General features: G+C 41.0%; 1 protein-coding gene across 1 annotated transcript in view; it reads left to right on the forward strand.

The window, feature by feature from the left end:
* Positions 1-14,323, forward strand: part of PDK4 (pyruvate dehydrogenase kinase 4) — a gene marked incomplete at its 3' end in the record, with an annotated part of 39,719 nt that overhangs the window by 15,272 nt on the left and 10,124 nt on the right. The window contains 1 exon segment of the mRNA XM_056518969.1: positions 10,999-11,140. Coding sequence (XP_056374944.1) covers positions 10,999-11,140 — 142 coding nt within the window.

Consider the following 14,323-nt stretch of genomic DNA (forward strand, 5'->3'; position numbering starts at 1 on the left):
TCTCTGATGACACCTGTCTCGGGAAATGCCCAGTTTAGAAGCAAATCCCCATAGCAAACCTCTTCTAAACTGGGCGTTTCCCACGACAGGTGTCAGAGAGGATTTAGACAGAAAAGAACAACCTTAACTTCAGAAGCTCATAAGTACTGAAAGGATTAAGATTTTTTAATAGAAGTAATTTATAAATCTTTTTAACTTTCTGGAGCCAGTTGATAAATAAAAAAAAATTTTTTTTTTTCCTGGAATACCCCTTTATGGATCTCAAGTTGCACAGAAAGTTAGTCCACCATAGATAGAGTAGTGCCTAAAGCTGATAACTGAATACAATTTCGCAGCAACAGTGAAGACTGAACCTGTCAGGGCATGATGGGAGTTGTAGTTTTGCAACAGCTGGAGAACCACAAGGTTCGTGAACACTGAACAAACGGATGTACTGAATCATTTCAGAGACTACAACTACCAGCACCTATCACAGCACCATGCGTTTCAGTGTGTCAGCTATCCCTGTCCTTTAAATAGCACCAAGGCGAGATAGTAGCACAAGTCACTTTACTATGACTTGACCTTGACCCCGAATAAACTCTCAGCACAGCGTTTCCTGGCGAAGGTTTTTTTTTTTTTTTTTTTTTTTTTTTTTTTTTCTTTCTGCTGACGCTCGCTAAATTGACAGTGAAACAGCCGACAAGATGATTTTAGTGGTTTTGCGGAGAAAGGTCCAAAGTCTCCTTTAAAAAATAAATAAATAAATAAAATTTAATAAAGAAACCTAAAGACTAAAACCCACAATTTTTTTTTTGGAGGGGGGGGGGTCACAAAGAATGCATGGTAGTGTGTTTTTTTTATTTTTATTTTTAGGAGAAGCTAAAAAACACTACCATGCATTTTTTTTTTTGTGAAATTCCCCCCCCCCCCCCCCCAAAATAAATAAACAATTATTGTGGGTTTTAGTCTTTAGGTGTGTTCTTTTTTTTTTTTCTCCCCAGTGTCTTTTAGTCATGTGATTCATTTAAGGTTTTCTATTGAGGAAATAAGTGGGAAAGAAACAATCCGGAATAAAACACCAATGCTAAACCCACATGGCATGTATTTTTATTTATTTATTTTTCTGTAAAGCATTTTTTTATTTAAAAAAAATAAATAAATAAATATATATATATATATATATATATATATATATATATATATATATATATATATAATAATTTTTTTTTTTTTTTTTTTTTTTTTGCAATTCCATTGCACTTCTGTGGGAGAGAAAGTGGCAAGATTTTGTCCCCCCAAAATGCCAGATTCTCAACATGCTGCATTTTAGAAAGCTGCCACTGATATCAAAACCGCAGGAAAAAAACGTTAGGTGGCGTTTTATAAATCCCTGTTGACTTTCAGCTAACATCTGGCTGCAACATTTAAAAAATAAATACATTTACATTTTTTTATGTTTTTTTTTATATCAACTGATTCCAGAAAGTTATACAGATTTGTAAATAACTTCTATTTAAATATCTTAATCCATCCAGTACTTATCAGCTGCTGTATTCTCCAGAGGAGAGAAGTTCTTTTACTTTTTGAATTTCTTTTCTGTCTGACCACAGTGCTCTCTGCTGACACCTCTCTCTGTGTCAGGAACAATTCCCCATAGCAAACCTATCCTGCTCTGGACAGTTCCTGACACGGACAGAGGTGTCAGCAGAGAGCACTGTGGTCAGACAGAAAAGAAATTCAAAAAGAAAAAGAACTCCTCTCCTCTGGAGCATACAGCAGCTGATAAGTACTGGAAGGATTAAGATTTTTAAATAAAAGTGATTTACAAATCTGTTTAGCATTCTGGCACCAGTTGGTTTTAAAAAAAAATTGTTTTTCACTGAAGTACCCCTTTAAGCATGCAAAAATGTATTGTGGTCCTGGCTGCAGCTCTTCTGCTGTAATAACATGGAATGAATAGAACAGAATCCTAAGTAGCGCTGAAAGGATCCAGCACAGGTATAGGAGTAAAAAGAGGAGTTAACTCTTTACAGGACGTAATAAAATAAAATCCTAACTTTTACAGAAAAGTATAAAAACAAATCTTCCAATGGGACAATATATTACTATCGAACATTTTCTATAGTTTCATTTAGGCCTTGAGGAGTTACCGTAGCTAGTTTAAAACTCCAAAAGGATTCCCTATTAATCAAACCTTGGAAACGGTTTGGGACAGAGGGAGAAGGAGACTGATTCTGTCCAGAGCTCGCCCCCCCTGTAACGCCAAGGAAGCCACACAAAAAAAATTCTGAACATTTTTATTTCATTGTGAACTATGTGAAAACATCTACCGTTTTTTTCGCCGCATAAGACGCACTTTTTCTTCCCCAAAACTGGGGGGGAATAGTTGGTGCGTCTTATATGGCAAATACCTGTCCTATCGCGGCGGTCCCTGCGGCCATCAACGGGCCGGACCCGCGGCTATTACAGGACATCACCGATCGCAGTGATGCCCTGTATTAACCCTTCAGACGCGGCGATCAAAGTTGACCGCCGCGTCTGAAGCGAAAAGAACACTAACCCGGCTGTTCGGGACCACCGCGGTGAAATCGCGGCGTCACGAACAGCTTACAGGACACCGGGAGGGACCTTACCTGCCTCCTCGGTGTCTGCTCCGTGCCGGGATCCCCTGCATGGCTGGCGCTCTCCGTCGTCGTCGCGCACGCCGTCCCGTCATCCAATAGGAGCGGCGTGCGTAGCGACGTGATGGCGGCGATGGGAGAGCGAGGATACAGGGCAGCAGAGACGTTCCGGAGCGACGGGGACGCGGCGACAGCGATGGAGGGCGACATCCAGGGCAGCGGTGACGGGTCCGGAGCGGAGGGGACACGTGAGTATTACCTCCTATACCAGTGGTCTTCAACCTGTGGACCTCCAGATGTTGCAAAACTACAACTCCCAGCATGCCCGGACAGCCAACGGCTGTCCGGGCATGCTGGGTGTTGTAGTTTTGCAACATCTGGAGGTCCGCAGGTTGTAGACCACTGTCCTATACTTTACATTGTATTTGGTTCAGAATTTTTTATTTTCTAGATTTTTATCCTATAAAATTAGGAATTATATATTCATTATATTTTTATCCTATAAAATTAGGAATTATATGAGGAAAAATACGGTATTAATAGCTTTTCATGGTTTTTGGAAATGAAAATGTTTCTTGGAATTACCTCCGTCAAGCGTTTGAGCCGCACTGTAAATATCACGTACAGATCCGTATATGGCTCTGGGGGCTGGTGAGGGGTGTGAGATGTTTTGTCAGTGAACAGGCGGGGTCTCCTGGCGGTATCAGGTCTCCAGTTGTTTTTCACTCTCTCTAAACCAGACTCGTCCTTTGCTCTCACTTTTTTTTTTTTTTTCCCATTACTCGTGCAGTAAACAAGTTGTTCTTCCTCTGCCATCTGCATACCGCCACTGTGTACACAAGACTTGATGTGTGCCGTACTAACATAAGACGTTCTAAGAACTCGAAGAACAAGGAAGTGACATAATACTTGTATAATCAAATATAATACTAACCTGAAAAAAAAAAATTATAAAAAAATAAAAAAACTTCAAATTCCAGGTGACAACTTTAAATCACAACTTCCATAAGATTGCGTTGAGTCCCTGCAGCAGAAGTTGCACAACTTTTCCCATTCACTTTTGCACGGAAACATGTGCCGCTAAAATTCCGCCATGTGCACGGCGCAGCAGAATCCCACTGAAAACAATGGGACTCTGCTGCAACGGAATTTCCGAACAGAATTTTTTTTTCGCCGGATTCCATAGTGTGAGCATTGCCTTAGGGTATGTTTTAGACATAGGAGACGCAACGAATTCCTGCAAACCTTTGTTGTGACTCTTCTATTTAAGTTGTTTACTTACTCACAATTTGTGCGTCTTCGCGCAGTTTTTACCGCCGCACTTATCAAAGTTGCGGTCTGACGCACAACTTTTCACAGCTTCTCGTGCATGCTGTTTGTTTTAAGGAAGTCTTAAAGGGGGTACTCCGCCCCTAGACATCTTATCCCCTAGCCAAAGGCTCGTCATGCCACGCCCGCTTGTGATGTCGTGACTAGAGATGAGCGAACTTACAGTAAATTCGATTCGTCACGAACTTCTCGGCTCGGCAGTTGATGACTTTTCCTGCATAAATTAGTTCAGCTTTCCGGTGCTCCGGTGGGCTGGAAAAGGTGGATACAGTCCTAGGAGACTCTTTCCTAGGACTGTATCCACCTTTTCCAGCCCACCGGAGCACCTGAAGGCTGAACTAATTTACGCAGGATAAGACATCAACTGCCGAGCGGAGAAGTTCGTGACGAATCGAATTTACTGTAAGTTCGCTCATCTCTAGTCGTGACGTCACGAGCCTCAGGCGCTGCACCCGATGCTCTAAACGAACGCAGGGTGCAGCAGGGAGATGGCGGGGCTCTCCAGCGGCGGGATCCCCGCAATCTGACATTTTTTCCAAAAGGATAGGGGATAAGATGTCTAGGGGCAGAGTACCCCTTTAAGTATACACTTAAAGGGGTATTCCAGGCCAAAATATTTTTTTTTTTTTTTTTTATCAACTGGCTCTGGAAAGTTAAACAGATTTGTAAATTACTTCTATTAAAAAATCTTAATCCTTCCAATAGTTATTAGCTTCTGAATTTGAGTTGTTGTTGTTTTCTGTCTAACTGATCAATGATGATGTCACGTCCCGGGAGCTGTGCAGTTCCTATGGGGATATTCTCCCATCATGCACAGCTCCCGGGACGTGACATCATCATTGAGCAGTTAGACAGAAAACTTCAGAAGCTAATAACTATTGGAAGGATTAAGAATTTTTAATAGAAGTAATTTACAAATCTGTTTAACTTTCTGGAGCCAGTTGATATGTAAAAAAAAAAGGTTTTGCCTGGAATACCCCTTTAAGACAGCTGTCAGTCTAACACTCACTCAGCCTATAGCTTTGTCTCCCAGTGTGTGCATACTCACTTCTGTTGAGCTTGCATGTGTTTTGAATGGGGTGAGGGGAGCGATCCGCCCTTTGGAAAGGTTCTTATGGACCTTAAAGGGCTACTCCGGTGGAAACATTTTTTTTTAAATCAACTGGTGCCAGCAAGTTAAACAGATTTGTAAATTACTTCTATTAAAAAATCTTAATCCTTCCAGTACTTATTAGCTGCTGAATACTACAGAGGAAATTCTTTTATTTTTGGAACACAGAGCTCTCTGCTGACATCACGAGCACAGTGCTCTCTGCTGACCTCTGCTGTCCATTTTAGGAACTGTCCAGAGTAGGAGAAAATCCCCCATAAAAAACATATGCTGCTCTGGACAGTTCCTAAAATGGACAGAGATGTCAGCAGAGAGCACTGTGCTTGTGATGTCAGCAGAGAGCTCTGTGTTCCAAAAAAATAATAATTTCCTCTACTATCTCTAAACATACCCTAAGGCAATGCTCACACTATGGAATCCGGCGAAAAAATTCCGCTCAGAAATTCTGTTGCAGCAGAGTCCCGTTGTTTTCAGAGTCAGTTTCCGCTGCAGAAATACAGATTCCTGTGTGACTGCCGGAAAAAACTTGAACATGTTTTATTCTTTCAGCAGAATCCGCTCAGAAAAGCTTTGTGCACTATTTGCGGAATGTCCGCCTGTGTGAACGTAGACTAAATCTGTGTTGTTATGCAAAATATTTGTTCCCTCTTCCCCCTTATCCGCTACCGGTGGAAGGGTCAGTCTTTACTGTTACTGCGGAATTGTATTCATTTTATCAGCTTTAGGCACTACTCTATCTATGGTGGACTAACTTTCTGGGCAACTTGAGATCCTTTAATGTATCAACCAAAATCCGCGATCTGCAACTTTCCTCTCTCTCCGGATGTTGCAAAACTACAACTCCCAGCATGCCCTGACAGCCGCTGGCTGTCAGGGCATGCTGGGAGTTGTAGTTTTGCAACACTCGGAGAGAGAGAGGAAAGTTGCGGATAGTTGCAGTTATTATCTGGGTCGGGGGCTGGAGCCATGTTTGTTCTCCAGTTTCTTTTTTCGGCTTCTAGATCTTCCTGTTTTTCCGATTCTTAGAAATCTCTTGGCTCATGCCGGAGGAATGACCTGACGTGGCTCCAGGAGTTTTCCAGGCTTCTTCTATGGAGCGCAGCAGACGTATTCAGCAGCTGCTTCACTTCTTCAGCATGCCCTGACAGCTTGTTGTTCTATAGCTGCTCAGAAACTACAACTCCCAGCATGCCCTGACAGCTTGTTGTTCTATAGCTGCTCAGAAACTACAACTCTCAGCATGCCCTGACAGCTTGTTGTTCTATAGCTGCTCAGAAACTGCAACTCCCAGCATGCCCTGACAGCTTGTTGTTCTATAGCTGCTCAGAAACTACAACTCCCAGCATGCCCTGACAGCTTTTTGTTCTATAGCTGCTCAGAAACTACAACTCTCAGCATGCCCTGACAGCTTGTTGTTCTATAGCTGCTCAGAAACAACAACTCCCAGCATGCCCTAAAAACTTGTTGTTCTTTACCTGCTCAGAAACTACAACTCCCAGCATTCCCTGACAGCTTGTTGTTCTATAGCTGCTCAGAAACTACAACTCCCAGCATGCCCTGACAGCTTTTTGTTCTATAGCTGCTCAGAAACTACAACTCTCAGCATGCCCTGACAGCTTGTTGTTCTATAGCTGCTCAGAAACTACAACTCCCAGCATGCCCTAACAACTTGTTGTTCTTTACCTGCTCAGAAACTACGACTCTCAGCATGCCCTGACAGTTTGTTCTATAGCTTCTCAGAAACTACAACTCCCATCATGCCCTGACAGCTTGTTGTTCTATAGCTTCTCAGAAACTACAACTCCCATCATGCCCTGGCAGTTTGTTATTCTATAGCTGTTCAGAAACTACAGCTCCCAGCATGCCCTGACAGCTGCTTGTTCTGTAGCTGCTCAGAAACTACAACTCCCAGCATGCCCTGACAGCTTGTTGTTCTGTAGCATATATTTTCACTTAACCTTGCATCTATAATTTTATTGTTCTACTCGTGTGGCTGCTTTTGTGTTTGAGCTTGCTGGGAGTTGTAGTGCCTAGCAGTTCAGTTCAAACTTTTGCAACTTATACATAATCAGTATTGCTACTCAGGCGGTTTAGCTTGCTGGGAGTTGTAGTTTCTAGAGTAGCTGTTTAATGCACAACCTTTTCCACTTTATACAAAATCAGTGTTGCTATCTAGGTGTGTAGGCTTTCTGGGAGTTGTTGTGCCTAGCTGTTCGATGCAGACTTTTGCAACGAATACATAATCAGTATTGCTTCTCTGGTGTCTTAGCTTTCTGAGAGTTGTAGTTCCTAGAGTAGCTTTTACACTTAATCAATATGGCTATCTAGGTGTTGGCCTTGCTGAGAGGTGTAGTTCCTAGAGTAGCTGATTTAATGGAACCTTTTCCTCTTCATACATGATCAGTGTGGCTATCTAGGTGAGTAGAAACTACAACTCCCAGCCAACCATATTGATTAAGTCTACAAGGTTCCATTAAAAAGCTGCTCTAGGAACTACAACTCCCAGAAAGCTTAAAGGGGTACTCCGGTGAAAACCTTTTTTCTTTTAAATCAACTTGTGTCAGAAAGTTAAACATATTTGTAAATTACTTCTATTAAAAAATCTTAATCCTTCCAGTACTTATTAGCTGCTGAATGCTACAGAGGAAATTCCTTTCTTTTTGGAACACTGATGACATCACGAGCACAGTGCTCTCTGCTGACATCTCTGTCCATTTTAGCAACCATGCATAGCAGATGTATGCTAAGGGCAGCATGGTGGCTCAGTGGTTAGCACTGCTGCCTTGCAGTGCTGGGGCCTTGGGTTCAAATCCCTCTAAGGACAACTATAAATAAAGCGTTATTATTATTATAACGTCAGCAGAGAGCACTGTGCTCGTGATGTCATCAGAGAGCATTCCAAAAAGAAAATAATTTCCTCTGTAGTATTCAGCAGCTAATAAGTACAGGAAGGATTAAGATTTTTTTTTTATAGAAGTAATTTACAAATATGTTTCACTTTCTGCCACCAGTTGATTTAAAAGAAAAAAAGGTTTTCACCAGAGTACCCCTTTAAACACCTGAACAGCAATACTGATATTGTATTCATTGCAAAAGTTAGCATTGAACAGCTAGGCACTACAACTCCCAGCAAGCCTTCACACAAAAATGTTCTATTAAACAGCTACTCTGTTTAATGGAACATTTTGGTATGCAGGCTTGCTGGGAGTTGTAGTGCCTAGCTGTTCAATGCTAACTTTTGCAATGAATACAATATCAGTATTGGTGTTTTAAGCTTTCTGGGAGTTGTAGTTCCTAGAGCAGCTTTTTAATGAAACCTTGTAGACTTAATCAATATCTATATATCAATATCTTGGGATACGTTTCCACTTGGTTTTTTTTCTGTCAGTTTTTGGAGATCTGCCACTGCAGTTTTTGAGCCACAGCCAGAAATGTATTCAAAAGGAATAGGACATATAAGGGAAGGACTTACACTTCTCCTCCCTTATGGATCCACTTCTGAATTTGGCTTAAAGGGGTATTCCAGGAAAAAAAATAAAAATTTTTTGTATCAACTGGCTACAGAAAGTTAAACAGATTTGTAAATTACGTCTATTAAAAAATCTTAATCCTTCCAATAATTATCAGCTGCTGAAGTTGAGTTCTTCTTTTCTGTCTGGCAACAGTGCTCTCTGCTGACATCTCTGCTTGTCTCGGGAACTACACAGAGTAGAAGAGGTTGGCTATGGGGTTTTGCTTCTACTCCGGACAGTTCCCGAGACAGGTGTCAGCAGAGAGCACTTAGACAGAAAAGAACAACTCAACTTCAGCAGCTCATTAGTTCTGAAAGGATTAAGATTTTTTTTTTTTTTTATAGAAGTAATTTACATATCTGTTTAACTTTCTGGAGCCAGTTGAGATATATATAATTTTCCTGGATAACCCCTTTAAAAAAGTACAGTGGCAGTTTTCCAAAAACTGCCAGAAAAAAACCCCAAGTGGAAAATTAGCCTGAGTGTTAGGCTTGCTGAGAGTTGTAGTTCCTAGAGCAGCTGTTAGATGGAAACTACATGAATTGTAGTTTGTGGACTCCTGTAGCAATGGGGTAGTGTTAGCAGGTGAGTAGCCCAGACTTTACTTTAGTGCCCTACCTGTTTTTGTAAGCGGTTGGGGATTCAAGAGTGCAAGGGCCGACCTGAGATAAGGAGAGCGCGGAGTTCAAGAGCGGCGCTGAGGTCTTGGCAGACGCTTATCAGATTGTGTCACCGCTTATCTCCTGACCTCTGACTGCTGATGGAATGGGAATAAGCAGGTGAGACCTCAATGCAGAATTCCCCAACCTGCGTGTCTCCAGCTGTAGCAAAACTACAACTCCCAGCATGCCCGGACAGCCTTCGGCTGTCCGGGCATGCTGGGAGTTGTAGTTTTGCTACAGCTGGAGAGACGCAGGTTGGCGAACAGTGCCATATAGCGGAGGGTGGCAGGGGGCACTACCTACCTAACATGTCTGATAATTCCAGCCTTACTTACGATTACACAACTAAGCGCCTTCACTTCACGTTCATCTCAGGGCAGGCGTTACCACTTACGGTATTTATGGCTTTCCAGCCATTACGGAACTACAACTCCCATCATGCCCGGATGCCCTGCATGCTTAGAGTTGGAGTTTTGCAACAGCAGGAGAGTCACAGGTTGGGGTGCACTTTACTTCTCTAGTTAATTGATCAGGTACTGTATGGCAGTATTATGTGTACTCTGTATTAATGTGTAGTATTTACGTGCTGTATGACTGTAGTGTATATATATCCATTGTATGGCAGTATTATTTATACACTCTGACTGTATAGTATATAGGCACTGCATAGCAGTATTTATATATTATATGATGGTATAGTATACAGGCACTGTATGACAGTATTATTTATACACTTTATGACTGTATAGTAAATAGGTACTGCTTAGCGGTATTATATTTTTTTTATACTGTATGACTGTAGTATATAAGCATTGTATGACAGTATTTATATATTATGACTGTGTAGTATATAAGCATTGTTTGGCAGGGTTATGTGTACTCTAATGCTGTGTAGCATAGGCACTGTATGGCAGGATTATTTATATACTGTATGACTGTAGTATACAGGCATAGTATGGCAGTATTTATGAATTGTATATTATATATAGGCATTGTATAGCAGTATTTATGTCTATATAGTATATAAGCATTGCTTGGCAGGGTTATGTGTACTCTAATGCTGTATAGCAAATATGCACTGTATGGCAGTATTATTTATATACTGTATGATTCTGTAGTATATAGGCATAGTATGGCGGTATTTATATATTGTATGATTGTGTAGTATATAGGCATAGTACAGCGGTATTATTTATAATAGGCACAGTATGGCGGTATTTATATATTGTATGACTGTGCAGTATATAGGCATAGTATGGCGGTATTATTTATATATTGTATGATTGTGTAGTATATAGGCATATTATGGCGGTATTTATGTATTGTATGATTGTGTAGTGTATATAGGCATAGTATTGCAGTATTATTTACATATTGTATGATTGTGTAGCATATAGGCATAGTATGATGGTATTTATATATTGTATGATTGTGCAGTGTGTGTATATAGGCATAGTATGGCAGTATTATTTATATATTATGACTGTGTGTAGTATGTGTAAGCATTGTTTGGCAGGGTTATGTATACTCTAACGCTGTATACCATATAGGAACTGTATGGCAGTATTACTCTAAACCCTACATAATGCAGTATAGTATATAGATTGATATTAGATCCTATGACTTTTAAAGATATAAAATTCTGAAAAAAAAAATAAAAAGTTGCAAACCATTTATAGAAAAAAAAAAAAGCAACTCTCTAGAGCTGTAAAGCAGAGCTATAATACAATAGATGGATGGAGAATGTTGCATTTTTTCCTAAATTCTTTGTTCTCTTTCAGGGTCGGCCAATGGCTGTGAGAAGACGTCCTTTGTTTTCCTGCGTCAGGAGCTTCCGGTCAGACTGGCGAATATCATGAGGGAGATCTATATCCTTCCCGATCCATTACTGGGGACGCCTTCAGTACAACTGGTCCAGAGCTGGTAACTACAATCCCAAACTCACTTATTCACCAATGTACAGTATGAAGCCGGATATATGGGATAAAAATACCTGAGAATCGCTCTAAAAAACCCAAAATTGGCTTTACTATTCCCGGATAACCACTTCAATGAGGTGGAAAGTGGATTTTTTTTTTCTAAAAACAGCTCCACCTCTGTCCTCAGGTTGTGCTTGGTATTACAACTTGGCTCCATTCAATTCAATGGAGCTTTGGGCTGCAATACCACACACAACCACAGGACAGGGGTGGTGCTGTTTATTTTATTTTTCTCTTTGGTTACAGAAGTCGGCTCCTGTTTTACTATTCTTAGATAATCCCCTTAGAGGGAAAGTAAAATGTGAGGTTCCTGAACAGCTGAGTGCGGCCGCTCCACATAGCTGAGATCTGTAGACGGTAAACGTATCGGTGCTGGAACGCTCGGTACGTGATGTTTTGCAAAACAGATCTGGCAAAAATCTAATTCGGAGTATTCTGTAATGTCGGACAGGCAGCGCTTGGCTGTGAACAGGTGCTGCATTCCTGCGTGCAGAAGAACTAGAAGTATCTTTTGCCACAATGTGCTAGAACAGTGTTTCCCAACCAGGGTGCCTCCAGCTGTTGCAAAACTACAACTCCCAGCGTGCCCGGACAGCCTTAGGCTGTCCGGGCATGCTGGGAGTTGTAGTTTTGCAACAGCTGGGGGCACCCTGGTTGGGAAACACTGTGCTAGAATGTCACTCCGTGTTTTACATGGGACTGCAGATAAAATTTACAGTTTTCGTCTGAACCTTGGCCAAAAAAACAATTTATTTATTTATTTTTTTGTTCTGAGCATGCTCACAAGTTAAAATGGATCAAAAAAACGGATTGGAAAAAAACTGATGCAAACGGTTGACATTAAGGGCTCATCTGTTTCCCATAGACTTCAATGTTAAATTTGCTGTATCCTTTTTTTTTTTCTCCCGCATGCAGTCTTTTTCTCCGGTAAACAAAAACAAAAAATACGGAAATGAGTTCAGATGGGTGCAAACGGATGTGAAAAGATTGTAAAAAAAAATAAATAAAAATAAAATAAAATCCCATTGACATCAATGGGATTATTTTACAACCGTTTAAAGGGTTACTCCGCTCCCCAGCGTCCGGAACATGGAGTTCCTGAACGCTGGGTGCAGGTTTCTGTGTTCAGACCCGCCCCCCTTGTGACGTCACGCCTCGTCATGTGACTTCACGTCCTGCCCCCTAAATGCAAGTCTATGGGAGGGGGCGTGGCCACCGTCACGCCCCCTTCCCATAGACTTTAATTGAGGGGGCAGGTCATGACGTCACGAGGGGGCAGTCGTGAACATGGGTTAAGGAACTCAATGTTCCGGTCGCTGGGGAGTGGAGTAACCCTTTAATCTGTTTACAAGCTGCAACAACGGAACCAAAAAGAATGCAGCTCTGGATGTTACTAGAGTCACATGACTGCTTTGGTTAAAGGGAATGTATCCCCTAGATTATTAATAATAATATTATTCAATAAATATAATAAAAAATTTTTTTATATATATTCTGTTTAGAATTATGAGTTCTGAAATGTGTTCTGTTTTTCTAATCCGTTCTTATTTTCTTTTCTTATTTATTTTATTTTTTATTTTTATTTTTTTCCATTTTCTTCGGGGGAACCATTTTGCCTGAGCTATATTTAACAGCATTAAAAGACATGCTGTAAATCAGTGGTCACCAAACTGTGGCCCTTCAGAAATGTCAAAACTACAACTTTCAGCATCTTGCTGTCTGGGCATGCTGGGAGTTGTAGTTTTGCAATATATGGAGCACCACAGTTTGGAGATCACTGCTTTACAGCAAGCCCAATGGACATAGGCAACAATACACAGTAGCATGAATGGGAAAGGTTTCTGGACTTGCTCTGTGATCTTTTGAAGAGGTCATTCCTCCGGGGAGGGGGAGGCTGAGCTGTGAGCATCAGCTGTTGTCTTCTCTTTCTCTACCGCCTCGCACTGTAATGCTGTTCAGTTCACTTTCCAGCAGCCTCCTCCTTATCATCGCAGACAGAATAGGAATTTGCAGCTTAGTTTTTTTGCCTAGTGGCCAAAATGAAGACTGCAAGATTTTAGGATTATTTAATAATATAGATAGCAAAATAAAAAATGTGAATTTTTTTTTTTTTTTTTTTAAGAATAGGTCATCTTCTAATAACACAGAATTCACCCACATATCTAACATCATATCTGAGACTATCCATTCCAGCAGAATTAGGAATGCAGCTCTGGATAATGACTAGGCCTGGACCTGTTTATTTTGGAAACGTGGCGCTGTATATATGTACCCTACATGCATTACATTGCGACACTTGTTCCATGACGTATAGAATATATCACCACACCCAGAACAGTGGCGTTCACCCCTTTTTTCAGAAAACTTATTTGTGTGGCAGAGGCTGTGCCTACCTTGGCCCCGGGTAACCTCGGCGCAGAACAGTTTGTTCTCTCTTCCTTATCTCCGGCCTGTGAACTTGGGCCAATGAAAGAATTTCCATGAAAGCGAATGGCGTCTTATGCCAGGGGGTGGGGTCACAATTACTACAGAGGCGCTTACCCCGGGCATCACTATGGGCAACAGACCAGAGAACAAGATATTCGTTCATTCCATTGTTTCCAAACCGGGATGCCTCCAGCTGTTGCTAAACCACAGCTCCCAGCATGCCCGGACAGCCAACGGCTGTCCGGACATGCTGGGAGTTGTGGTTTTGCAACAGCTGGAGGCATCCCGGTTGGGGAACACGGTTTTATAAAATAAAAAAATAAAAAAAAATTATGATGCTGTTTATTATATATATATATATATATATATATATATATATATATATATACATACACACACAATGGGGGAGATTTATCAAAACCTGTCCAGAGGAAACATCGCTGTGTTGCCCATAGCAACCAATTGGATAACTACTTTCATTTTGCAGAGGCCTTTTCAGAAATGAAAGAAGCGATCTGATTGGTTGCTATGGGCAACTCAGCAACTTTTCCTCTGGACAGGTTTTGATCTCCCCCAATGTGTATAATATATCTTTTTGTAAATATATATACACACTTATACATTTATATCATTTATTTAAAGAAAAATATTAGAGATGAGCGAACTTACAGTAAATTTGATTCATCACGAACTTCTCGGC

Source organism: Hyla sarda, chromosome 5, assembly GCF_029499605.1.
Source record: "Hyla sarda isolate aHylSar1 chromosome 5, aHylSar1.hap1, whole genome shotgun sequence".
Taxonomy (NCBI): domain Eukaryota; kingdom Metazoa; phylum Chordata; class Amphibia; order Anura; family Hylidae; genus Hyla; species Hyla sarda.